This window comes from Bacillus rossius, assembly GCF_032445375.1.
Source record: "Bacillus rossius redtenbacheri isolate Brsri chromosome 4 unlocalized genomic scaffold, Brsri_v3 Brsri_v3_scf4_1, whole genome shotgun sequence".
Lineage (NCBI taxonomy): Eukaryota > Metazoa > Arthropoda > Insecta > Phasmatodea > Bacillidae > Bacillus > Bacillus rossius.
Genome location: NW_026962010.1, coordinates 7110920 through 7137513, shown reverse-complemented (window position 1 = coordinate 7137513; position 26594 = coordinate 7110920). Strand labels below are relative to the sequence as shown.

Below are 26594 nucleotides of genomic sequence, written 5' to 3'. Positions count from 1 at the left end.
AGCTGCTCTAGGCAAAAGAAGACCCGCGAAGAAATAACGTTACCGGCCTCCGACGTGCCTGGAGGCGGGAGAAATATTAGCCAGAATGCTAGCCTAGCATGAGGCTGGGAAAGAAAATCAGCTCGCCTCTGAGAACAGAGGCTGAGGGCCTGGACGTAAAGAAAATAAGATGAGAAAAAAAAATAATATTTCCAAAAATATTTAAAATTACAAAATTTTAAATAAAACGTGCCTAAATCCCTAATACACGGCACACTATCCCCAGTAAATTACATGATTTTAGTGAAATTATTTGGAAATATATAAACGCTGCTCCCAGCTGGGTTTTAAAATTGTGGTCGCTGCCTCTAAGGATGAGGACTGACTACAATAGTGTCCAGTGACAGTATTATTACAGTTGTAGTTATTGTGAAAGAAAATAATAATTGAATGCTAAACACCTACACTATTATTTAACAGGCGAAACTATTTGCACCAATTGGTCAATATTAGGTAATAAGGTGTTCCATTAAATTATGTGCTCTGCTATAACAAATACAAAAATTTTAAAACAAAATATAAGAAAAATATTGTGCCAAAACTACTGAAACCAAAATGGCGTCTTTGAGTTACGTCTCCTGAAAATATTCAATTTATACATCTCAGATGATTCTCTTGATAAAATCAAATTTTTCAGATACTCTAAAAAAATTATTACATTATAACAGTATGTCTAAAACCGTTCTCTCTATGACATACATCAGGCAACAGAGCACACCGAAATAAGAACAGCAGTAATGGCATAAATCATGCATTGGAAAGTGATAGTCAGTGCCTATTAAAATGCACACTCCAAATTAAGGATGAGACACACTATATATACCCTGTCCATGAGCACCAGGCTCAGCTGGGTAACTTACACTAGCCAGCATGAAGTGTCGTCACATCCAAACAAGGAGGAATATATAATGTTAATAAAATTGAATATGATAATTTATAAAACTAAAGGTAAACAAACAAACTCCAAGTATAGAACCAGACGGACTCTACGTTCTCCTTCGGAATGTTATTCACAACAATATCGACTGCACAAATTTTACATTGAAAATTTCAAGGTATAGTATTTTTTTAAAGTTGCTAAATCATAAATACAAATTTTAGTTTCAATAAACTAAACATTATATTAACATAGAAATAAAATACAATAATAACTAACCTACTCATGTTTTAACGATTTAAGTAAACCACCCAAAGTTTACAAATTAAAAAACATGTTTATTTACCTCAATAACAATGTTGTACATTCATATTCCGTTTAGTCCACAGACATGAAAGACATGAATTTGAAGTATCTGAACGGTCAAATGATGGTGTAACTGATTCCGTTGTTTCTCAACTCTTATTTTTCCTTTTCTTCTGTTTTCCCTTTGTCTTCTCCCTCTTGCCCGCGGGCACGTCATCTCGGTCGTCGCCAGCAGCATCCTGGTCCATCGGCTCAGCTTCCGGCTCCTTCCTCTTCCCGGACGCTGCCTCGATCTCGGCGTCCCAAGACGCGACGCTGAACCCTGCAATCTGGCCAACACGAGCACGCTCACTTGGCCCCGGGCGGCTTCGCAACAGTTCATATGGTACAGCAACTATAACATCAAACACTGAAGGAAAACAATTAGTATTAAGTTATATGTAAATTAAATATATCTACCCTTTTTTATAGGAAATACGAAAAACATCTGGGAACATACAAATAAATTCATTAAAATTCCATATTAATTACAGCTATAAATTACAATCTAAGAGTGTGCAGTAGGCAGTCTAAAACCCAAATACTGACATTTAAGGTCATTCCATGTCAAATGAAAAAAAAAATTTAACCTTGAAATCTCTGACTTCCTTTTTTTTTTGTACTTATATTGTTTATGTTAAGTACTTCGAAAATGTGTACTATTTAAATATATTGAGTAAATAGTTTTTTAAAATAAATTATTTAAAAAGAGAAAATACTGCTATTTTGAGTCAACGCTGGTTGAGTAAAATGGCTCTTAATTTTGTAATCATTGTACCTAAAATGCTTAAGTAGGGCTCTTAAAAAGCTTTTGAAAATAACTACAATTATATATGCTACATGGGTAACTTTAAGGGAAAAACACATTTTAAAAAGTTGATAAAAATATTTGAAAAAACACCATTATTAAAATATCTGGAAAAAAAAAATTTAAAACACACGTTTTGTGACTTGCCCACCAATTTAATTTTGGGATCAGATTAGAGCCATAGCACACTGCTGCACTCACCCGTGGGCTGACCAGTTGCAGCAGCACCCTCTCATGCTGCACGTTGCTGCGGTCCAGGCTCAGCTGCACGGTGACCGGGTCGAACGTGTGGAACACCACGTCTCCGCAGCGCTGCGTCTGGTCCTGTGCGTGCGGGCAATACAGTACTACACTCTCACTGCAACTACATGCAGCAACACCCTCTCATGCTGCACGTTGCTGCGGTCCAGGCTCAGCTGCACGGTGACCGGGTCGAACGTGTGGAACACCACGTCGCCGCAGCGCTGCGTCTGGTCCTGTGCGTGCAGGCAATACAGTACTACACTCTCACTGCAACTACATGCTGCAACACCCTCTCATGCTGCACGTTGCTGCGGTCCAGGCTCAGCTTCACGGTGACCGGGTCGAACGTGTGGAACACCACGTCTCCGCAGCGCTGCGTCTGGTCCTGTGCGTGCAGGCAATACAGTACTACACTCTCACTGCAACTACATGCAGCAACACCCTCTCATGCTGCACGTTGCTGCAGTCCAGGCTCAGCTGCACGGTGACCGGGTCGAACGTGTGGAACACCACGTCGCCGCAGCGCTGCGTCTGGTCCTGTGCGTGCGGGCAATACAGTACTACACTCTCACTGCAACTACATGCAGCAACACCCTCTCATGCTGCACGTTGCTGCGGTCCAGGCTCAGCTGCACGGTGACCGGGTCGAACGTGTGGAACACCACGTCTCCGCAGCGCTGCGTCTGGTCCTGTGCGTGCAGGCAATACAGTACTACACTCTCACTGCAACTACATGCAGCAACACCCTCTCATGCTGCACGTTGCTGCGGTCCAGGCTCAGCTGCACGGTGACCGGGTCGAACGTGTGGAACACCACGTCTCCGCAGCGCTGCGTCTGGTCCTGTGCGTGCGGGCAATACAGTACTACACTCTCACTGCAACTACATGCAGCAACACCCTCTCATGCTGCACGTTGCTGCGGTCCAGGCTCAGCTGCACGGTGACCGGGTCGAACGTGTGGAACACCACGTCTCCGCAGCGCTGCGTCTGGTCCTGTGTGTGCAGGCAATACAGTACTACACTCTCACTGCAACTACATGCAGCAACACCCTCTCATGCTGCACGTTGCTGCGGTCCAGGCTCAGCTGCACGGTGACCGGGTCGAACGTGTGGAACACCACGTCTCCGCAGCGCTGCGTCTGGTCCTGTGCGTGCAGGCAATACAGTACTACACTCTCACTGCAACTACATGCAGCAACACCCTCTCATGCTGCACGTTGCTGCGGTCCAGGCTCAGCTGCACGGTGACCGGGTCGAACGTGTGGAACACCACGTCTCCGCAGCGCTGCGTCTGGTCCTGTGCGTGCAGGCAATACAGTACTACACTCTCACTGCAACTACATGCAGCAACACCCTCTCATGCTGCACGTTGCTGCGGTCCAGGCTCAGCTGCACTGTGACCGGGTCGAACGTGTGGAACACCACGTCTCCGCAGCGCTGCGTCTGGTCCTGTGTGTGCAGGCAATACAGTACTACACTCTCACTGCAACTACATGCAGCAACACCCTCTCATGCTGCACGTTGCTGCGGTCCAGGCTCAGCTGCACGGTGACCGGGTCGAACGTGTGGAACACCACGTCTCCGCAGCGCTGCGTCTGGTCCTGTGCGTGCGGGCAATACAGTACTACACTCTCACTGCAACTACATGCAGCAACACCCTCTCATGCTGCACGTTGCTGCGGTCCAGGCTCAGCTGCACGGTGACCGGGTCGAACGTGTGGAACACCACGTCTCCGCAGCGCTGCGTCTGGTCCTGTGTGTGCAGGCAATACAGTACTACACTCTCACTGCAACTACATGCAGCAACACCCTCTCATGCTGCACGTTGCTGCGGTCCAGGCTCAGCTGCACGGTGACCGGGTCGAACGTGTGGAACACCACGTCGCCGCAGCGCTGCGTCTGGTCCTGTGCGTGCAGGCAATACAGTACTACACTCTCACTGCAACTACATGCTGCAACACCCTCTCATGCTGCACGTTGCTGCAGTCCAGGCTCAGCTGCACGGTGACCGGGTCGAACGTGTGGAACACCACGTCGCCGCAGCGCTGCGTCTGGTCCTGTGCGTGCGGGCAATACAGTACTACACTCTCACTGCAACTACATGCAGCAACACCCTCTCATGCTGCACGTTGCTGCAGTCCAGGCTCAGCTGCACGGTGACCGGGTCGAACGTGTGGAACACCACGTCGCCGCAGCGCTGCGTCTGGTCCTGTGCGTGCGGGCAATACAGTACTACACTCTCACTGCAACTACATGCAGCAACACCCTCTCATGCTGCACGTTGCTGCAGTCCAGGCTCAGCTGCACGGTGACCGGGTCGAACGTGTGGAACACCACGTCGCCGCAGCGCTGCGTCTGGTCCTGTGCGTGCAGGCAATACAGTACTACACTCTCACTGCAACTACATGCTGCAACACCCTCTCATGCTGCACGTTGCTGCAGTCCAGGCTCAGCTGCACGGTGACCGGGTCGAACGTGTGGAACACCACGTCGCCGCAGCGCTGCGTCTGGTCCTGTGCGTGCGGGCAATACAGTACTACACTCTCACTGCAACTACATGCAGCAACACCCTCTCATGCTGCACGTTGCTGCAGTCCAGGCTCAGCTGCACGGTGACCGGGTCGAACGTGTGGAACACCACGTCGCCGCAGCGCTGCGTCTGGTCCTGTGCGTGCGGGCAATACAGTACTACACTCTCACTGCAACTACATGCAGCAACACCCTCTCATGCTGCACGTTGCTGCAGTCCAGGCTCAGCTGCACGGTGACCGGGTCGAACGTGTGGAACACCACGTCGCCGCAGCGCTGCGTCTGGTCCTGTGCGTGCAGGCAATACAGTACTACACTCTCACTGCAACTACATGCTGCAACACCCTCTCATGCTGCACGTTGCTGCAGTCCAGGCTCAGCTGCACGGTGACCGGGTCGAACGTGTGGAACACCACGTCGCCGCAGCGCTGCGTCTGGTCCTGTGCGTGCGGGCAATACAGTACTACACCCCATACCCCGACTAGCTCCAAACGTCGGTCTAGAGTGGACATACAGGTTATTGTAGAGGTTGCGTATTGAAAAAACGTCTCTCAGACAAAAACTGATATTCACTGCTTTTTTTTAAATAATAATTCACGTAAAATTTGCCAGTCATCATGGCCACCATTTTTTGTCTCCAAGAAGTACACGTGGATTCTAAACCAAGACGTAGATAATCTCTGCACTGGTTTAAAAAAAAATGAAGACGGTCCACAGGTACTGATTGGTGAATATTAAAAGATAATTCGCAATTATGTCCCGTGGTTGCACACAAACTCACAGTACATGGCGAAAGACTCAGTTTTCGGAACAAAGATGATTCCCTCAATCCTTGCTGTGGGCAAAATACCTGCGAATGCGGTCATAAAATTCTTGTTTAAAGTTCTGAAACACGGAAAAAGGCTGATTATACAGGTAAGTGCCCGGACCACAGCCACTAATTCTCTACTCAAACCATTTAGATGTCAATTTTTAGCCATCACCAGAAAATATACCACTTGGTACCTTGTACCGATGCTGACCGACGAACAAGGCTACACAGCTACATCCACCTGAAGGAAGCTGCAGGTACGTGACTTCTCAAACCAATCACAGCACAAGCTCTTACAAAATTATACCTGCACACAAATTACCTACCCCTCGCAAAATCACTAAGTTTGGTTACATCAATTCCAACCAACCAAAACATTAAATGGAAAAAATAACAACCAATCATGGCACATGGCCATAGTATCCAACAAACTCAAGAGTCTTCTCTCTCTCACAGAGTCTCTCTCTCTCAGGTTGTCTCTCTCAAACAGTCACTCTGTCTCACTCTGTCTCTCTCTGTCTCAGTCTCTCTGTCTCTGTCTCTCTCTCCCTGTCTCTTTCTGTCTTTCTATCTGTCTCTCTCTGTCTCGCTCTGAGTTTCTCTCTCTCTAGAAAGATTACAAATCATCAGAATAAGTTAAAAAGCATGGAATATTGTAAAACATGATTAATAACCATATGGCAAACACATGAATACTCCTTAGAAGGAATAAAAAATGTTATTTAAATATCAGAAAAACTGACCATAGTTCTGAATACAAGACATTCATAATAAATATTAAACTAAACCATGTAACAAGTGGGAAGGGCAATAACACGGGTCACTACAACTATAGCAGCACTAGGCTCTCATGCTGCGCGTTGCTGCGGTCCAGACAGAGCTGACCGTGGCCGGGAGAATGTGTGGAACACCACGTCTCCGCAGCGCTGCGTAAGTATCACTCATTCCATCAAATTACCTACATTAAATATACTATAAAATAGCAAAGTTAGTTACTTGGGTTGAATCAGCCACATTTTTAATATATTTCTAACTAACCATTCAGATGTTTTAAGTAATTTTATGTAGTCAATTTAACCTAGCCAAAGTCGATAATATTTTTAGTATTAAAACTGAATATAACCTAGCCCAACCGATCATTTTATATCATTAGATTTCACAGTCCTTGTAAAGCATAGCTATATCCTAAACTCAAACTATTGTAAAGCACACCAGGAAGTATAAATAAAAAATAAATGGAAAAAAAATTGGATTTTTTTTCTTTTACAATCAAGGGTCTTGAGAATTAACTCCATAGATCATATAGCATCACATTTTTAATAAATGTATTAATAATTATTTTATTTGTTAGTTACACATAAAATAAATTGTCAAAGCTATGTTGTCAAAAACTAAAGCCACCTTATGCGAACATGAGAAGCAAAAACACACTTAGCTATAATTTTGTACTATCTTGGACAATAATATATTCATATAAAATAATTATTTAAACACAACAGTATGAGTGGTTTTAAATCACAAATAAAATGCACCTAAACAAACCTAACAGTGAGGAGTGCATAGCCAAAACTTATACGTTAGAACAGATAAAATGGCTTACCTGAAAACTCCCTGAAGCATAAAATCGCAATGCTAGAAGTAACATCATCATTGCAGGGATTGACAAAACGTGATTTTCAAACTTTTCCAAATGTTGTAGATAAGGATATAGCACATCTCTAACAATGTCTTTTGAAAAAGATACTTTTTTTTTTCAAACTCTTGATCCGGATACAAATCAAACAGGTCTGCCACATTTCTAATATAACTTCTCGGTACAAGAATTTCATTTTCAAGATCATCGAAAAATTCAAAACCTTGTCAATGTGATTTCCAAATTAATCCAGATCATCTGCCATCGCTACATAACATGGTGTGGATGCAACAGTAACAGATTAATTCCAAAAAATTTTTTTACAGAATATTTAATTTATGGTTCTACCATATGGCAAATATGTTTTAAAGAATTATAAAAACATATGAAAATGTTTTATGTGGAAAATAATGTATTAAAAACGTCAACTGTTACACCGACTTTCAACCAAACAGGAATTCTAATGACTTTTATACCACATGTACTTTCAAGTGGTTGGCCTCATCCATCAGTCAACCAACCATCGAAAGATGTCTCTGCAGAGTAGTTTCATATGAAAAGCCTTTCGGTGAGTGGATAGCCGTCGAAAGATGACTCTGAATTGGGACTTAAGACCTAGAGATCAACTACAAATTTATTGCTGGCCAAAGCAACTTTGTTATATTTATTTTAATAAAAATCAGTTGAATTAAAATTAATTCTAATACATTGAGGAGTTGAAAATTAAACTTTCTGAACTGTTATTACGTTGAGAGTATTGCGGCCACTGTGACTATTTAACATACCATTTCCTTATTCTTGGGTGAATTGGCTGAATATTTCTTAATCAATTACAAGTACACTAGAGTCCCGTTATAGCGAGGTGTCACGGTTCCGGGTTTGATCCTCGCTATAACCGTGTCCTCGCTATAACCGAATTAGACAGATTTTGGCCCCAAAAAAATAAAAAAATAAACCGAAAATAGCATAATAATTGTGTTTAAACTAGTGTTGGGCCGATTCCTAAAATATACCGATTCCGATTCCATTTTCGATTCTTAAATTAAAGGGTCGATTCTTCGAATCCGATTCCGATTCCTTAATTTTTATCTGACAATGTTCAACAGAGTAATATACTAAGAAAAAAAAAGTTGTTTATGATTTTAAAAATGTAATTATGTTGTGTTTCATTTTCTGTGCAGAAATTAACATTATATACAGCTTATATAATGTTAAAAAGTATGTTCATTACCATCAAGTTACGCTACCTTGTATTTCTAGCACAATTTGGCCTTTTAACCTTGCATATAGTTAGACGAAACACGTGTTCAAACACTGCCAATAATCAAAGATGTCTAATGACTTAAATTGTAAATAATGTTATAACTTAAACTTTACATACCTTACATTATCAACTCAATTAATTAATTGTAAAAAAAGAGGGTTTGTACGGTTAGGTTAAGAATTTTATTTTCAAGCACAACTAAATAATGATCCAAATAAAATGTCAATATAACCTCGTTTATACATATTTCAAGGGACCATGGCGAAAAAAATATAAAAAAAGGGAAATGTAAAAATAAAACTTTATTATCTCATTATGATGGAAATGACAAACAAATATGCACCACACTAAAATAAAATGTCAGAGATGCTTACGTTTTAATATATTACCTAGAACTTAATTATCTCACTTGGTGAAAAGAATAAATCCATCCAGTCTTGCAGTTCCTCACAATCGTAAAGAGAAAATAAATTTTCGGTTCTTGAGTAAGAAAGTTCTGTGCAATTTTTAGCATCTCAAAATTTTCACATTTTATGGTGAGATTTTCTTACACAAAATATTTAAACTCTTCAAATAATCGCGTGTTAACATTTAATTCATTTCAGAAATTTATCGGAAACAATTCTGTTAAACTAACACAACTACTTTCAAAAGATTGTTTATGTTTGCCGTTTGGTAATAAAAATTTACGAACGTTTCCGCAGCAATGTTTGGAAATTCAGACTTGCCAACTGCCTTTCCAAAATATATCTAACGTAAAACGAGCATCGCTGAACACGCACAAGAACGCCGATTTAAAGCAATTTGGTTATGTTGCTTTTAAACTTATTTTAATATGGTTGCAATAATCCACTGTGAATTTGGGTAAAATTTCATTCAAAAATTATTTCATTTTAATTCTTTAAAGTTTAATGTGTAGAGATGTTCACGTTCACGTCACCAAAGATTTTGTTCATGGCCGTATGGTTTACCATGGCAGGTAGCACAAAAAAAAATTAGGTTGTTTACAATGGCAAATGTAGCTGCCATGATCAAATAGTTAACGTTTACATTATTTGCCGTTTACATTTACATAATTTTCTTTAAACATTTATGGTTTTGTCTAATTATTTTTGAAGGTTTGCTATTAAATGCAGTGCTGCTGCAACGTAATTTCCTAAAAATGCTTTCGCTTAAAGTGGGAAAGTAGATACTGCATTTGTACAGTAGGGAAAATGGCGGTGCAAGTAAATAAATACGTTAATCACCGTAATTCGTAAATCAGTTCCGTAAAAAAAGATTGTATTATGTAGTTTTAAAAATTATATTTGCATGCATTTTAATATTTTCTTACGTTGCGTAGATTATGTATTTTGCAAACTTAAAAACAATGCAGGAATCGGTCATAGTCGATTCCAAAACCATTGTATTCTGAATCCCACGATTCCAGTGGAATCGGTGGAACCGACCGATTCCGGAATCGGAATCGACCCATCACTAGTTTAAACCTGTATAATTGGAAAATAACAGATTATATTAACGAAATCGTAATTTCTGTGAGCAGATGTGTGAATTCTCTTTAAAACGATATTCCACAAGTACGGATGCGATCACCGATTGTGTCAAAATAACCAGAATACCCTACCATGTCACGTAAGTATAGCATCTCTGCCCGCAATCGACTACTCGACTTGGCCCGCGGCCGACGCAGCATTGTCCTGCTATCTAGTGTCGACGCGGGCTGTCTGCTGGCGGCCATGTTGGTTCGGGATGTACCTAACAGGCGGCGCTAGTGTAGCGCGAAGATTTAATTCCTTACATAAAAGCAGGAGTGCGGCAACGCACGTACGCCTCAAACAAAATAGTTGCAGGAAAACTATACTTTTTTCATTTAAAGAAACCTGTTAACTTTTTTAGAAAATAAATTTGGGATTAAACTCAAACCATCACCACCCCCTTCCCGGACAGATACCCCAACAACTGACCGAAACAAAAGTTACAAGAAAACTGTCCTAGCGATTCGGAAATAAATACGGTAGTGCCTACTATTTGTCAGATAGTAAAATAAATAACGTGACATGATTGTAAATGTGTCACGACTGAAATAATTCCAAACAAGTGTATAAATATTTGTGTATTATTAACGCGATCAATTAGCAACAAGTATAAAGATGGCTCTGATTTTTTAGCCTAACATAGTTATAAACACTGTTATTATTCGTTAATGAAAATGTCCCAAAAAATTAATTAAGAGCATTTATATTAAAAAAAAAGTCCACATTGTTATGTTTAATGGCAGGAAAAAATATATTATGTCTATTTTCTAAATAATAAGAAATGCATACAAGTATATGTATATTCAAAGGCTTGGTTTATTCGAGTCGAGCATACCTTGGCCTTGAAGCCAGCCAGTGATGCTGTGACTGTGAAGTCACATGCACGCACTGAGTTTGGGCGTTTGGATGATAGCGGGCTTATCTTGTAGCGACGTAGACAGAAACGAAACAAAGGGACTGCACTCTTTGTAGCCTAGCGGTTTCATTACACACGCACATATCCCCAGCACGTTCAGCATTTATTATACTGAGTTCACAGGAATAGAATAATATTAATGACCAGATACCTAACGGGAAGTTTGATAAAAGAAAGGACGGGATTCTATTTTTAAAGCCACGCACTTAGGTGGCGACTGCAAGGTTGAAGAATGTTACAGGTGTCAATGGCAAGATGTCTAGTGGCGAGCGAGAGGGGTGGAGATAAAGCAGACAAACAACCAAAGCGCGCTTCACGCGATCACGCCGTAAATCCCTCAAAAAGACCTTGTTATAGCCGTGTTCTCGCTATTACCGTGCTCGCTATAACGAGATTCTAGTGTACAAGTGTAAACTCAATTAAGTGAGCATATAGTGTTCATTAAACTTGATCACTTGGCCGTACGTTGATTTTATTTATAATTGGAAACTGCAGTGTAAATGTGTTTCAAAAATTGATCAAATAATAAAGTTTAAATAATATATTTGCTGATCATATATTTTATTTTGTGGTATTCATTTCTTCCAAATATAACTATTACCATATTATCAATAACCAAAAACAAGAATTCTTCCTTTTTTTTTTTATGAATTACGAATACAAATTCCAAACATTTAAGTACTAAGAAATTATGTTTGAGATTATATTGCCATTATCAGTTTTTGGCCAAGTATGTTCATTGAAGATTTTGAAAGAAAATCGGAGTACTTAATTGTGTGAAAAATTTTCATATTTTTTTTCTGAACAATTAATGATAAAAAATAACCCAATGTTTCGCTGAAAATACGGCCACTTAAGCTAAACATAACACCGCTGTGTTCTGAATGCATGTTCCCTAGACATTATGGAACAAGGATAGCACACCTCACTAAACTACGGAAAGAGAGCTGTGAAGCGTGGTCACACCAAGTGGAGGAGGTACAAGAGGAAAGCGTGCAGCCACACACGGTGACATGCTGCGACAGGACACCAGCTCCCAGGTTCCCTCACCTCCTCATTGTACACAAACTGCACGCTCATCTTCTCCCCTCTGCGAGGCCGGACGTACAGGGTGCCTTCGAAGCCGTACTTGGGGATCAGGATCTGCAACGCGTTCTTGCGCACATACAGCACGTATCCCTGCTCATCTTGAATCTTGCCACGGAAGAACAGCTGGGAAGATATCCATGTTTTAGAATAAAGTTGCAAGACATCACAAATTACACGTTTATCTACAAAAAACACAGGGTGACTTCAATTGATAACCTTTAAACTAACTTAAGAAGATAAATAATAAAAGAGGTTTTTCTGCTCTAATACCTTTATGGTGGTCTTTATTAAAGATCTTTTAAATATTTCCAATGTCACAATTTGTTGATTTTTCTAAGACTGTAAAATAGGGATTTTTACAGTATTGTTACAGTTGTATACATTCTGTCACTATTATAACAAGACATTCCATTAATTATTTACAATGATCATACACAGACAAAAATTTTTAGTAATTAAATGATGTTAATTAATTTGATGGCAAAAATGGTTAAAACCAAGAAGGAAAATATTATTAACTATTATAAATTTTCTTAAAATTAAGACGTGCATATTATTCATAATACCTACTCTTGATGAAATACAAGAAAAAGTATTTCGAAAGTAGAAGTTCCTAATTTTCATTTCAAAAAAAAATTAATTTTTGTATTTTTAAAAAATTTACATTACATTATTAAGTTATGTCTAAAAATTGTGGTTCTTTTGGTACATATGACAACAGACATGGCAAACAAGGACAGCAACAATGGAAGATATTGTGCACTGAAAAGAGAGTAAATGCACACTGCAATCTAAGGATGAGACATGCTATAGTTTAGTACGTAATATAATTAGCAGAATTACCACAATAATTATTTTTTTTTTAAATTATATAAGTACTTTTATACTATGTATATGTATTTAATTGAGATATTTTATGGTTTTTAACAATATTATAAATAAAGTTGATTAATGTTTTATTATCTGTGTCCACATTTACAGTTTTGCTACCAGCTGCTGTGTTCATCAAATCGCCTCATCAAGTTCTGCACACGTGCGTCCACCCGAGCTAACCGACTACCTTGCTGCTCAATGCAACTCTACTGACTATCCTTCACAATATTAATTTTGTCTTAAAAAATTTTTTATTTCCATGACTAATGCCAAAAAACTTTTTGACGTGATAACGTCTTATAAATCGATGAACGCCGGCTGTGCGCACGAAAAAGCATGACTTATTGTCACGTTCCGCCGAAGCCGAGCGTGCAAGAACCGGCCAACCACCCTGCAAGAAAATCTTCTATAATATCAAACAGGTTAAGGCGGGCTTTTTAAAAGCAGCAATTTAAAAAAAATTTGATTTATTTGTCCAATTACGTCATTTCAAATTAACAATTCATTGACATTGATTTGATTACAGTTTATTTCTATAACTAATAATTCGTGATTATATTTAAAACAAATTATTTAAATTAAATTTGCAATAAAACTGTAAATGATATTTGAAAATTAAAAAAGTATGCAATTTTTCATCAATGTTTTCTTATGACGTCATCAACGTAAAATTATCGTCCATAAACCGACTTCACAGACAACCCACCTTTTTTTTCGCAACTTAATCAATTTATATATATTTTTTTAAAATAAAAACTTTGAGATGTCTTTTAATGTGGTTGTGTAGAAAAGGATATTTTCAAACGGAAAGTCTCTACATGTCTCATTGAAACATTGTAAAACTGTCAATGGAAGAGATGACTGAGGTGACTGTGGTTCCGACGGTGGAAGCACTGCGGACGGGAAAGGTCACAGGTCGCTCACGTGGGTGTGCAGGGCGACGGACGCCCGGCCGGCGTACTGGGCCATCCTGTTGCGGTAGTTGAGGTTGTTACACAGATCCTGGGCCCTCCTCTTGTCCAGCAGGTCGGGGTGCGTGGAGTCAGCGGCCACACACACCGCCAGCAGCCGGTGCACCATCACGTCCGCGTACCTGCGCACCCCACACCCTCTCTCTCCCGTGCTGCACACACCGCCAGCAGCCGGTGCACCATCAAATCCGCGTACCTGCGCACCTCACACCCTCTCTCTCTCTCTCTCCCGTGCTGCACACACCACAAGCAGCCGGTGCACCATCACGTCCGCGTACCTGCGCACCTCACACCCTCTCTCTCTCTTTCTCCCGTGCTGCACACACCACCAGCAGCCGGTGCACCATCACGTCCGCGTACCTGCGCACCTCACACCCTCTCTCTCTCTCTCCCGTGCTGCACACACAGCCTTGAAGCCGGTGCACCATCACGTCCGCGTACCTGCGCACCTCACACCCTCTCTCTCAATCTCTCCCGTGCTGCACACACCGCCAGCAGCCGGTGCACCATCACGTCCGCGTACCTGCGCACCTCACACCCTGTCTCTCTCTCTCTCTCCCAAGCTGCACGACCACCAGCAGCCGGTGACCATCACGTCCGCGTACCTGCGCACCTCACACCCTGTCTCTCCCTCTCTCTCCCGTGCTGCACACACCACAAGCAGCCGGTGCACCATCACGTCCGCGTACCTGCGCACCCCACACCCTCTCTCTCTCTCTCCCGTGCTGCACACACCGCCAGCAGCCGGTGCAAAATCACGTCCGCGTACCTGCGCAACTCACACCCTGTCTCTCTCTCTCTCTCCCGAGCTGCACCATCACCAGCAGCCGGTGCACCATCACGTCCGCGTACCTGCGCACCTCACACCCTGTCTCTCTCTCTCTCTCCCGTGCTGCACACACCACAAGCAGCCGGTGCACCATCACGTCCGCGTACCTGCGCACCTCACACCCTCTCTCTCTCTCCCGAGCTGCACACACCACCAGCAGCCTGCACCATCACGTCCACGTACCTGCGCACCCCACACCCTCTCTTTCACTCCCGAGCTGCACACACCACCAGCAGCCGGTGCACCATCACGGCCGCGTACCTGCGCACCTCACACCCTCTCTCTTTCTCTCTCTCCCGTGCTGCACACACCACCAGCAGCCGGTGCACCATCAAGTCCGCGAACCTGCGCACCTCAATCCCTCTCTCTCTCTCTCCCGTGCTGCACACACCACAAGCAGCCGGTGCATCATCACGTCCACGTACCTGCGCACCCCACACCCTCTCATTCACTCCCGAGCTGCACACACCACCAGCACCCGGTGCACCATCACGGCCGCGTACCTGCGCACCTCACACCCTCTCTCTCTCTCTCTCTCCCATGCTGCACACACCACCAGCAGCCGGTGCACCATCACGTCCACGTACCTGCGCACCCCACACCCTCTCTCTCTCTCCCGAGCTGCACACCTCACCAGCAGCCGGTGCACCATCACGTCCACGTACCTGCGCACCCCACACCCTCTCTTTCACTCCCGAGCTGCACACACCACCAGCAGCCGGTGCACTTTCACGTCCGCGTACCTGCGCACCCCACACCCTCTCTCTCTCTCCCGAGCTGCACACACAACCAGCAGCCGGTGCACCATCACGTCCACGTACCTGCGCACCCCACACCCTCTCTTTCACTCCCGAGCTGCACACACCACCAGCAGCCGGTGCACCATCACGTCCACGTACCTGTGCACCCTACACCCTCTCTTTCACTCCCGAGCTGCACACACCACCAGCAGCCGGTGCACTATCACGTCCGCGAACCTGCGCACCTCACTCCCTCTCTCTCTCTCTCCCGTGCTGCACACATCACCAGCAGCCGGTGCACCATCACGTCCACGTACCTGCGCACCCCACACCCTCTCTTTCACTCCCGAGCTGCACACACCACCAGCAGCCGGTGCACCATCACGGCCGCGTACCTGCGCACCTCACACCCTCTCTCTCTCTCTCTCTCCCGTGCTGCACACACCACCAGCAGCCGGTGCACCATCACGGCCGCGTACCTGCGCACCTCACACCCAATCTCTCTCTCTCTCTCCCGTGCTGCACACACCACCAGCAGCCGGTGCACCATCACGTCCGCGAACCTGCGCACCTCACTCCCTCTCTCTCTCTCTCCTGTGCTGCACACACCACAAGCAGCCGATGCACCATCACGTCCGCGTACCTGCGCACCCCACACCCCCTCTCTCTCTCCCGAGTAATACCACCACCAGCAGCCGGTGCACCATCACGTCCGCGTACCTGCGCACCTCACACCCTCTCTCTCTCTCTCTCCCGTGCCGTACACACCACCAGCAGACGGTGCACCATCACTTCCGCGTACCTGCGCACACCACACCCTCTCTCTCTCTCCCGAGCTGCATACACCACCAGCAGCCGGTGCACCATCACGTCCACGTACCTGCGCACCCCACACCCTCTCTTTCTCTCCCGAGCTGCACACACCACCAGCAGCCGGTGCACCATCACGTCCGCGTACCTGCGCACCTCATACCCTCTCTCTCTCTCTCCTGGTTATGCACACACCACAAGCAGCCGGTGCACCATCACGTAGGCGTACCTGCGCACCTCACTCCCTCTCTTTCTCTCTCTCCCGTGCTGCACACACCACCAGAAGCCGGTGCACCAGCACGTCCGCGTACCTGCGCACCTCACTCCCTCTCTCTCTCTCCCGTGCTGCACACACCGCCAGCCGCCGGTGCACCATCACGTCTGCGTACCTGCGCACCTCACTCCCTCTCTCTCACTCCCGTGCTGAACACACCACCAGCAGCCGGTGCACCATCACGTCCGCGTACCTGCGCAACTCATTCCTCTCTCTCTCTCTCTCTCTCCCGTGCTGCACACACCGCCAGCAGCCGGTGCAACATCACGTCCGCGTACCTGCGCACCCCACACCCTCTCTCTCACTCCCGTGCTGCACACACCACCAGCAGCCGGTGCACCATCTCCTCCGCGTACATGCGCACCTCACTCCCTCTCTCTCTCTCTCTCTCCCGTGCTGCACACACCGCCAGCAGCCGGTGCACCATCACGTCTGCGTACCTGCGCACCTCACTCCCTCTCTCTCACTCCCGTGCTGCACACACCCCCAGCAGCCGGTGCACCATCACGTCCGCGTACCGGCGCTCCTCACTCCCTCTCTCTCTCTCTCGTGCTGCACACACCGCCAGCAGCCGGTGCACCATCACGTCCGCGTACCTGCGCACCCCACACCCTCTCTCTCCCGAGCTGCACACACCACCAGCAGCCGGTGCACCATTACATCCGCGTACCTGCGCACCCCGCACCCCACACCCTCCCTCTCTCTCTCTCTCTCTCCCGTGCTGCACACACCACCAGCAGCCGGTGCACCATCACGTCCGCGTACCTGCGCACCCCACACCCTCTCTCTCTCTCCCGTGCTGCACACACCGCTAGCAGCTGGTGCATCATCACGTCCGCGTACCTGCGCACCCCACACCCTCTCTCTCTCTCTCCCGTGCTGCACACACCACCAGCAGCCGGTGCACCATCACGTCCGCGTACCTGCGCACCCCACGCCCTCTCTCTCTCTCTCCCGTGCTGCACACACCACCAGCAGCCGGTGCACCATCACGTCCGCGTACCTGCGCACCCCACACACTCTCTCTCTCTCTCTCTCCCGTGCTGCACACACCACCAGCAGCCGGTGCACCATCACGTCCGCGTACCTGCGCACCCCACGCCCTCTCTCTCTCTCTCCCAAGCTGCACACACCACCAGCAGCCGGTGCACCATCACGTCCGCGTACCTGCGCACCTCACACCCTCTCTCTCACTCTCCCGTGCCGTACACACCACCAGCAGCCGGTGCACCATCACGTCCGCGTACCTGCGCACCTCACTCCCTCTCTCTCTCTCTCCCGTGCCGTACACACCACCAGCAGCCGGTGCACCATCACGTCCGCGTACCTGCGCACCTCACACCCTCTCTCTCTCTCCCGTGCCGTACACACCACCAGCAGCCGGTGCACCATCACGTCCGCGTACCTGCGCACCTCACACCCTCTCTCTCACTCTCCCGTGCCGTACACACCACCAGCAGCCGGTGCACCATCACGTCCGCGTACCTGCGCACCCCACACCCTCTCTCTCTCTCCCGTGCTGCACACACCGCTAGCAGCTGGTGCATCATCACGTCCGCGTACCTGCGCACCCCACACCCTCTCTCTCTCTCCCGTGCTGCACACACCGCCAGCAGCCGGTGCACCATCAGGTCCGCATACCATCGCACCCCACGCCCTCTCTCTCTCTCTCCCGTGCTGCACACACCGCCAGCAGCCGGTGCACCATCATATCCGCGTACCTGCACACCCCACGCCCCCTCTCTCTCCCGAGCTGCACACACCGCCAGCAGCCGGTGCACCATCACGTCCGCGTACCTGCGCACCTCACTCCCTCTCTCTCTCCCGAGCTGCACACACCACCAGCAGCCGGTGCACCATCATATCCGCGTACCTGCGCACCTCACTCCCTCTCTCTCTCTCTCTCCCGTGCTGCACACACCGCCAGCAGCCGGTGCACCATCATATCCGCGTACCTGCGCACCTCACTCCCTCTCTCTCTCTCTCTCCCGTGCTGCACACACCGCCAGCAGCCGGTGCACCATCATATCCGCGTACCTGCACACCCCACGCCCCCTCTCTCTCTCCCGTGCTGCACACACCGCCAGCAGCCGGTGCACCATCATATCCGCGTACCTGCACACCCCACGCCCCCTCTCTCTCTCCCGTGCTGCACACACCGCCAGCAGCCGGTGCACCATCATATCCGCGTACCTGCGCACCTCACTCCCTCTCTCTCTCTCTCTCCCGTGCTGCACACACCGCCAGCAGCCGGTGCACCATCACGTCCGCGTACCTGCGCACCTCACACCCTGTCTCTCTCTCTCTCTCCCAAGCTGCACCACCACCAGCAGCCGGTGACCATCACGTCCGCGTACCTGCGCACCTCACACCCTGTCTCTCCCTCTCTCTCCCGTGCTGCACACACCACAAGCAGCCGGTGCACCATCACGTCCGCGTACCTGCGCACCCCACACCCTCTCTCTCTCTCTCCCGTGCTGCACACACCGCCAGCAGCCGGTGCAAAATCACGTCCGCGTACCTGCGCAACTCACACCCTGTCTCTCTCTCTCTCTCCCGAGCTGCACCACCACCAGCAGCCGGTGCACCATCACGTCCGCGTACCTGCGCACCTCACACCCTGTCTCTCTCTCTCTCTCCCGTGCTGCACACACCACAAGCAGCCGGTGCACCATCACGTCCGCGTACCTGCGCACCTCACACCCTCTCTCTCTCTCCGGAGCTGCACACACCACCAGCAGCCTGCACCATCACGTTTACGTACCTGCGCACCCCACACCCTCTCTTTCACTCCCGAGCTGCACACACCACCAGCAGCCGGTGCACCATCACGGCCGCGTACCTGCGCACCCCACACCCTCTCTCTCTCTCTCCCGTGCTGCACACACCGCCAGCAGCCGGTGCAAAATCACGTCCGCGTACCTGCGCAACTCACACCCTGTCTCTCTCTCTCTCTCCCGAGCTGCACCACCACCAGCAGCCGGTGCACCATCACGTCCGCGTACCTGCGCACCTCACACCCTGTCTCTCTCTCTCTCTCCCGTGCTGCACACACCACCAGCAGCCGGTGCACCATCAAGTCCGCGAACCTGCGCACCTCAATCCCTCTCTCTCTCTCTCCCGTGCTGCACACACCACAAGCAGCCGGTGCATCATCACGTCCACGTACCTGCGCACCCCACACCCTCTCTTTCACTCCCGAGCTGCACACACCACCAGCAGCCGGTGCACCATCACGGCCGCGTACCTGCGCACCTCACACCCTCTCTCTCTCTCTCTCTCCCGTGCTGCACACACTACCAGCAGCCGGTGCACCATCACGTCCACGTACCTGCGCACCCCACACCCTCTCTCTCTCTCCCGAGCTGCACACACCACCAGCAGCCGGTGCACTATCACGTCCACGTACCTGCGCACCCCACACCCTCTCTTTCACTCCCGAGCTGCACACACCACCAGCAGCCGGTGCACTTTCACGTCCGCGTACCTGCGCACCCCACACCCTCTCTCTCTCTCCCGAGCTGCACACACAACCAGCAGCCGGTGCACCATCACGTCCACGTACCTGCGCACCCCACACCCTCTCTTTCACTCCCGAGCTGCACACACCACCAGCAGCCGGTGCACCATCACGTCCACGTACCTGTGCACCCCACACCCTCTCTTTCACTCCTGAGCTGCACACACCACCAGCAGCCGGTGCACTATCACGTCCGCGAACCTGCGCACCTCACTCCCTCTCTCTCTCTCTCCCGTGCTGCACACATCACCAGCAGCCGGTGCACCATCACGTCCACGTACCTGCGCACCCCACACCCTCTCTTTCACTCCCGAGCTGCACACACCACCAGCAGCCGGTGCACCATCACGGCCGCGTACCTGCGCACCTCACACCCTCTCTCTCTCTCTCTCTCCCGTGCTGCACACACCACCAGCAGCAGGTGCACCATCACGGCCGCGTACCTGCGCACCTCACACCCAATCTCTCTCTCTCTCTCCCGTGCTGCACACACCACCAGCAGCCGGTGCACCATCACGTCCGCGAACCTGCGCACCTCACTCCCTCTCTCTCTCTCTCCTGTGCTGCACACACCACAAGCAGCCGGTGCACCATCACGTCCGCGTACCTGCGCACCCCACACCCCCTCTCTCTCTCCCGAGTAATACCACCACCAGCAGCCGGTGCACCATCACGTCCGCGTACCTGCGCACCTCACACCCTCTCTCTCTCTCTCTCCCGTGCCGTACACACCACCAGCAGACGGTGCACCATCACTTCCGCGTACCTGCGCACACCACACCCTCTCTCTTTCTCCCGAGCTGCATACACCACCAGCAGCCGGTGCACCATCACGTCCTCGTACCTGCGCACCCCACACCCTCTCTTTCTCTCCCGAGCTGCACACACCACCAGCAGCCGGTGCACCATCACGTCCGCGTACCTGCGCACCTCATACCCTCTCTCTCTCTCTCCTGGTTATGCACACACCACAAGCAGCCGGTGCACCATCACGTAGGCGTACCTGCGCACCTCACTCCCTCTCTTTCTCTCTCTCCCGTGCTGCACACACCACCAGAAGCCGGTGCACCAGCATGTCCGCGTACCTGCGCACCTCACTCCCTCTCTCTCTCTCCCGTGCTGCACACACCGCCAGCCGCCGGTGCACCATCACGTCTGCGTACCTGCGCACCTCACTCCCTCTCTCTCACTCCCGTGCTGAACACACCACCAGCAGCCGGTGCACCATCACGTCCGCGTACCTGCGCACCTCATTCCTCTCTCTCTCTCTCTCTCCCGTGCTGCAGACACCGCCAGCAGCCGGTGCAACATCACGTCCGCGTACCTGCGCACCCCACACCCTCTCTCTCACTCCCGTGCTGCACACACCACCAGCAGCCGGTGCACCATCACGTCCGCGTACATGCGCACCTCACTCCCTCTCTCTCTCTCTCTCTCCCGTGCTGCACACACCGCCAGCAGCCGGTGCACCATCACGTCTGCGTACCTGCGCACCTCACTCCCTCTCTCTCACTCCCGTGATGCACACACCCCCAGCAGCCGGTGCACCATCACGTCCGCGTACCGGCGCTCCTCACTCCCTCTCTCTCTCTCGTGCTGCACACACCGCCAGCAGCCGGTGCACCATCACGTCCGCGTACCTGCGCACCCCCACACCCTCTCTCTCCCGAGCTGCACACACCACCAGCAGCCGGTGCACCATCACATCCGCGTACCTGCGCACCCCGCACCCCACACCCTCTCTCTCTCTCTCTCTCCCGTGCTGCACACACCACCAGCAGCCGGTGCACCATCACGTCCGCGTACCTGCGCACCCCACACCCTCTCTTTCTCTCCCGTGCTGCACACACCGCTAGCAGCTGGTGCATCATCACGTCCGCGTACCTGCGCACCCCACACCCTCTCTCTCTCTCTCCCGTGCTGCACACACCACCAGCAGCCGGTGCACCATCACGTCCGCGTACCTGCGCGCCCCACGCCCTCTCTCTCTCTCTCCCGTGCTGCACACACCACCAGCAGCCGGTGCACCATCACGTCCGCGTACCTGCGCACCCCACACACTCTCTCTCTCTCTCTCTCCCGTGCTGCACACACCACCAGCAGCCGGTGCACCATCACGTCCGCGTACCTGCGCACCCCACGCCCTCTCTCTCTCTCTCCCAAGCTGCACACACCACCAGCAGCCGGTGCACCATCACGTCCGCGTACCTGCGCACCTCACACCCTCTCTCTCACTCTCCCGTGCCGTACACACCACCAGCAGCCGGTGCACCATCACGTCCGCGTACCTGCGCACCTCACTCCCTCTCTCTCTCTCTCCCGTGCGGTACACACCACCAGCAGCCGGTGCACCATCACGTCCGCGTACCTGCGCACCTCACACCCTCTCTCTCACTCTCCCGTGCCGTACACACCACCAGCAGCCGGTGCACCATCACGTCCGCGTACCTGCGCACCTCACACCCTCTCTCTCACTCTCCCGTGCCGTACACACCACCAGCAGCCGGTGCACCATCACGTCCGCGTACCTGCGCACCCCACACCCTCTCTCTCTCTCCCGTGCTGCACACACCGCTAGCAGCTGGTGCATCATCACGTCCGCGTACCTGCGCACTCCACACCCTATCTCTCTCTCCCGTGCTGCACACACCGCCAGCAGCCGGTGCACCATCAGGTCCGCATACCATCGCACCCCACGCCCTCTCTCTCTCTCTCCCGTGCTGCACACACCGCCAGCAGCCGGTGCACCATCATATCCGCGTACCTGCACACCCCACGCCCCCTCTCTCTCCCGAGCTGCACACACCACCAGCAGCCGGTGCACCATCATATCCGCGTACCTGCGCACCTCACTCCCTCTCTCTCTCTCTCTCCCGTGCTGCACACACCGCCAGCAGCCGGTGCACCATCATATCCGCGTACCTGCGCACCCCACGCCCCCTCTCTCTCTCCCGTGCTGCACACACCGCCAGCAGCCGGTGCACCATCATATCCGCGTACCTGCGCACCTCACTCCCTCTCTCTCTCTCTCTCCCGTGCTGCACACACCGCCAGCAGCCGGTGCACCATCATATCCGCATACCTGCACACCCCACGCCCCCTCTCTCTCTCCCGTGCTGCACACACCGCCAGCAGCCGGTGCACCATCACGTCCGCGTACCTGCGCACCTCACTCCCTCTCTCTCTCCCGAGCTGCACACACCACCAGCAGCCGGTGCACCATCATATCCGCGTACCTGCGCACCTCACTCCCTCTCTCTCTCTCTCTCCCGTGCTGCACACACCGCCAGCAGCCGGTGCACCATCATATCCGCGTACCTGCACACCCCACGCCCCCTCTCTCTCTCCCGTGCTGCACACACCGCCAGCAGCCGGTGCACCATCATATCCGCGTACCTGCACACCCCACGCCCCCTCTCTCTCTCCCGTGCTGCACACACCGCCAGCAGCCGGTGCACCATCATATCCGCGTACCTGCGCACCTCACTCCCTCTCTCTCTCTCTCTCCCGTGCTGCACACACCGCCAGCAGCCGGTGCACCATCATATCCGCGTACCTGCACACCCCACGCCCCCTCTCTCTCTCCCGTGCTGCACACACCGCCAGCAGCCGGTGCACCATCACGTCCGCGTACCTGCGCACCTCACTCCCTCTCTCTTTCCCGAGCTGCACACACCACCAGCAGCCGGTGCACCATCACGTCCGCGTACCTGCGCACCTCACACCCTCTCTCTCACTCTCCCGTGCCGTACACACCACCAGCAGCCGGTGCACCATCAATTCCGCTTACCTGCGCACCTCACACCCTCTCTCTCTCTCTCCCGTGCTGCACACACCGCCAGCACCTGGTGCACCATCTTATCCACGTACCTGCGTACCCCACGCCCTCTCTCTCTCTCTCCCGTGCAGCACACACCGCCAGCAGCCGGTGCACCATCAAATCCGCGTACCTGCGCACCTCACTCCCTCTCTCTCTCCCGAGCTGCACACACCACCAGCAGCCGGTGCACCATCACGTCCGCGTACCTGCGCACCTCACACCCTCTCTCTCACTCTCCCGTGCCGTACACACCACCAGCAGCCGGTGCACCATCACGTCCGCGTACCTGCGCACCTCACTCCCTCTCTCTCTCCCGTGCTGCACACACCACAAGCAGCCGGTGCACCATCACGTCCACGTACCAGCTCATCCCACACCCTCTCTCTCTCTCCCGTGCTGCACACACCGCCAGCAGCCGGTGCACCATCACGTCCGCGTACCAGCTCATCCCACACCCTCTCTCTCTCTCCCGATCTGCACACACCACCAGCAGCCGGTGCACCATCGCATCCGCGTGCGAGCTCATCCCACACCCTCTCTCTCTCTCCCGTGCTGCACACACCGCCAGCAGCCGGTGCACCATCACGTCCGCGTACTAGCTCATCCCACACCCTCTCTCTCTCTCCCGTGCTGCACACACCACAAGCAGCCGGTGCACCATCACGTCCGCGTACCAGCTCATCCCACACCCTCTCTCTCTCTCCCGATCTGCACTCACCACCAGCAGCCGGTGCACCATCGCATCCGCGTACCAGCTCATCCCACACCCTCTCTCTCTCTCCTGTGCTGCACACACTGCCAGCAGCCGGTGCACCATCACGTCCACGTACCAGCTCATCTCACACCCTCTCTCTCTCTCCCGTGCTGCACACACCACAAGCAGCCGGTGCACCATCACGTCCGCGTACCAGCTCATCCCACACCCTCTCTCTCTCTCCCGTGCTGCACACACCGCCAGCAGCCGGTGCACCATCACGTCCGCGTACCAGCTCATCCCACACCCTCTCTCTCTCTCCCGATCTGCACACACCACCAGCAACCGGTGCACCATCGCATCCGCGTGCGAGCTCATCCCACACCCTCTCTCTCTCTCCCGTGCTGCACACACCGCCAGCAGCCGGTGCACCATCACGTCCGCGTACTAGCTCATCCCACACCCTCTCTCTCTCTCCCGTGCTGCACACACCACAAGCAGCCGGTGCACCATCACGTCCGCGTACCTGCTCATTCCACACCCTCTCTCTCTCTCCCGATCTGCACACACCACCAGCAACCGGTGCACCATCGCATCCGCGTGCGAGCTCATCCCACACCCTCTCTCTCTCTCCCGTGCTGCACACACCGCCAGCAGCCGGTGCACCATCACGTCCGCGTACCTGCTCACCCCACACCCTCTCTCTCTCTCCCGAGCTGCATACACCACCAGCAGCCGGTGCACCATCACATCTGCGTACCTGCGCACCTCACTCCCTCTCTCTCTCTCTCCCGAGCTGTACACACCACCAGCAGCCGGTGCATCATCACATCTGCGTACCTGCGCACCCCACACCCTCTCTCTCTCTCCCGTGCTGCACACACCACAAGCAGCCGGTGCACCATCACGTCCGCGTACCTGCTCACCCCACACCCTTTCTCTCTCTCCCGTGCTGCACCACCACCAGCAGCCGGTGCATCATCACATCTGCGTACCTGCGCACCCCACACCCTCTCTCTCTCTCCCGTGCTGCACACACCACAAGCAGCCGGTGCACCATCACATCTGCGTACCTGCGCACCTCACTCCCTCTCTCTCTCTCTCTCTCTCTCTCTCTCTCCCGATCTGCACACACCACCAGCAACCGGTGCACCATCGCATCCGGGTGCGAGCTCATCCCACACCCTCTCTCTCTCTCACGTGCTGCACACACCGCCAGCAGCCGGTGCACCATCACGTCCGCGTACTAGCTCATCCCACACCCTCTCTCTCTCTCCCGTGCTGCACACACCGCCAGCAGCCGGTGCACCATCACGTCCGCGTACTAGCTCATCCCACACCCTCTCTCTCTCTCCCGTGCTGCACACACCGCCAGCAGCCGGTGCACCATCACGTCCGCGTACCTGCTCACCCCACACCCTCTCTCTCTCTCCCGAGCTGCATACACCACCAGCAGCCGGTGCACCATCACATCTGCGTACCTGCGCACCTCACTCCCTCTCTCTCTCTCTCCCGAGCTGTACACACCACCAGCAGCCGGTGCATCATCACATCTGCGTACCTGCGCACCCCACACCCTCTCTCTCTCTCTCCCGTGCTGCACACACCACAAGCAGCCGGTGCACCATCACGTCCGCGTACCTGCTCACCCCACACCCTTTCTCTCTCTCCCGTGCTGCACCACCACCAGCAGCCGGTGCATCATCACATCTGCGTACCTGCGCACCCCACACCCTCTCTCTCTCTCCCGTGCTGCACACACCACAAGCAGCCGGTGCACCATCACATCTGCGTACCTGCGCACCTCACTCCCTCTCTCTCTCTCTCTCTCTCTCTCTCCCGAGCTGCACACACCACCAGCAGCCGGTGCACCATCACGTCCGCGTACCTGCGCACCCCACACCCTCTCTCTCTCTCCCGTGCTGCACACACCACTGTTGTCGTTCCTACCTCCGTGCACGGAGCTGCTGAGGA

General features: G+C 51.5%; 1 protein-coding gene across 5 annotated transcripts in view; it reads right to left on the bottom strand.

Moving 5' to 3' along the window:
* Nucleotides 1-1233: 1233 nt before the first annotated feature.
* The window catches only part of LOC134541678 (exosome complex exonuclease RRP44), a 79399-nt gene continuing 54038 nt past the window's right edge, over nt 1234-26594 (bottom strand). For 2 of the 5 annotated variants that reach the window (XM_063385290.1, XM_063385291.1), the window contains 4 exons: nt 13887-14055; nt 12051-12212; nt 2271-2393; nt 1234-1551 (listed from right to left, as the gene is read on the bottom strand). In XM_063385290.1, coding sequence (XP_063241360.1) covers nt 1372-1551; nt 2271-2393; nt 12051-12212; nt 13887-14055 — 634 coding nt within the window. In that variant the 3' untranslated portion in view covers nt 1234-1371. The other 3 variants (XM_063385294.1, XM_063385295.1, XM_063385292.1) reach the window with 3 other exon arrangements.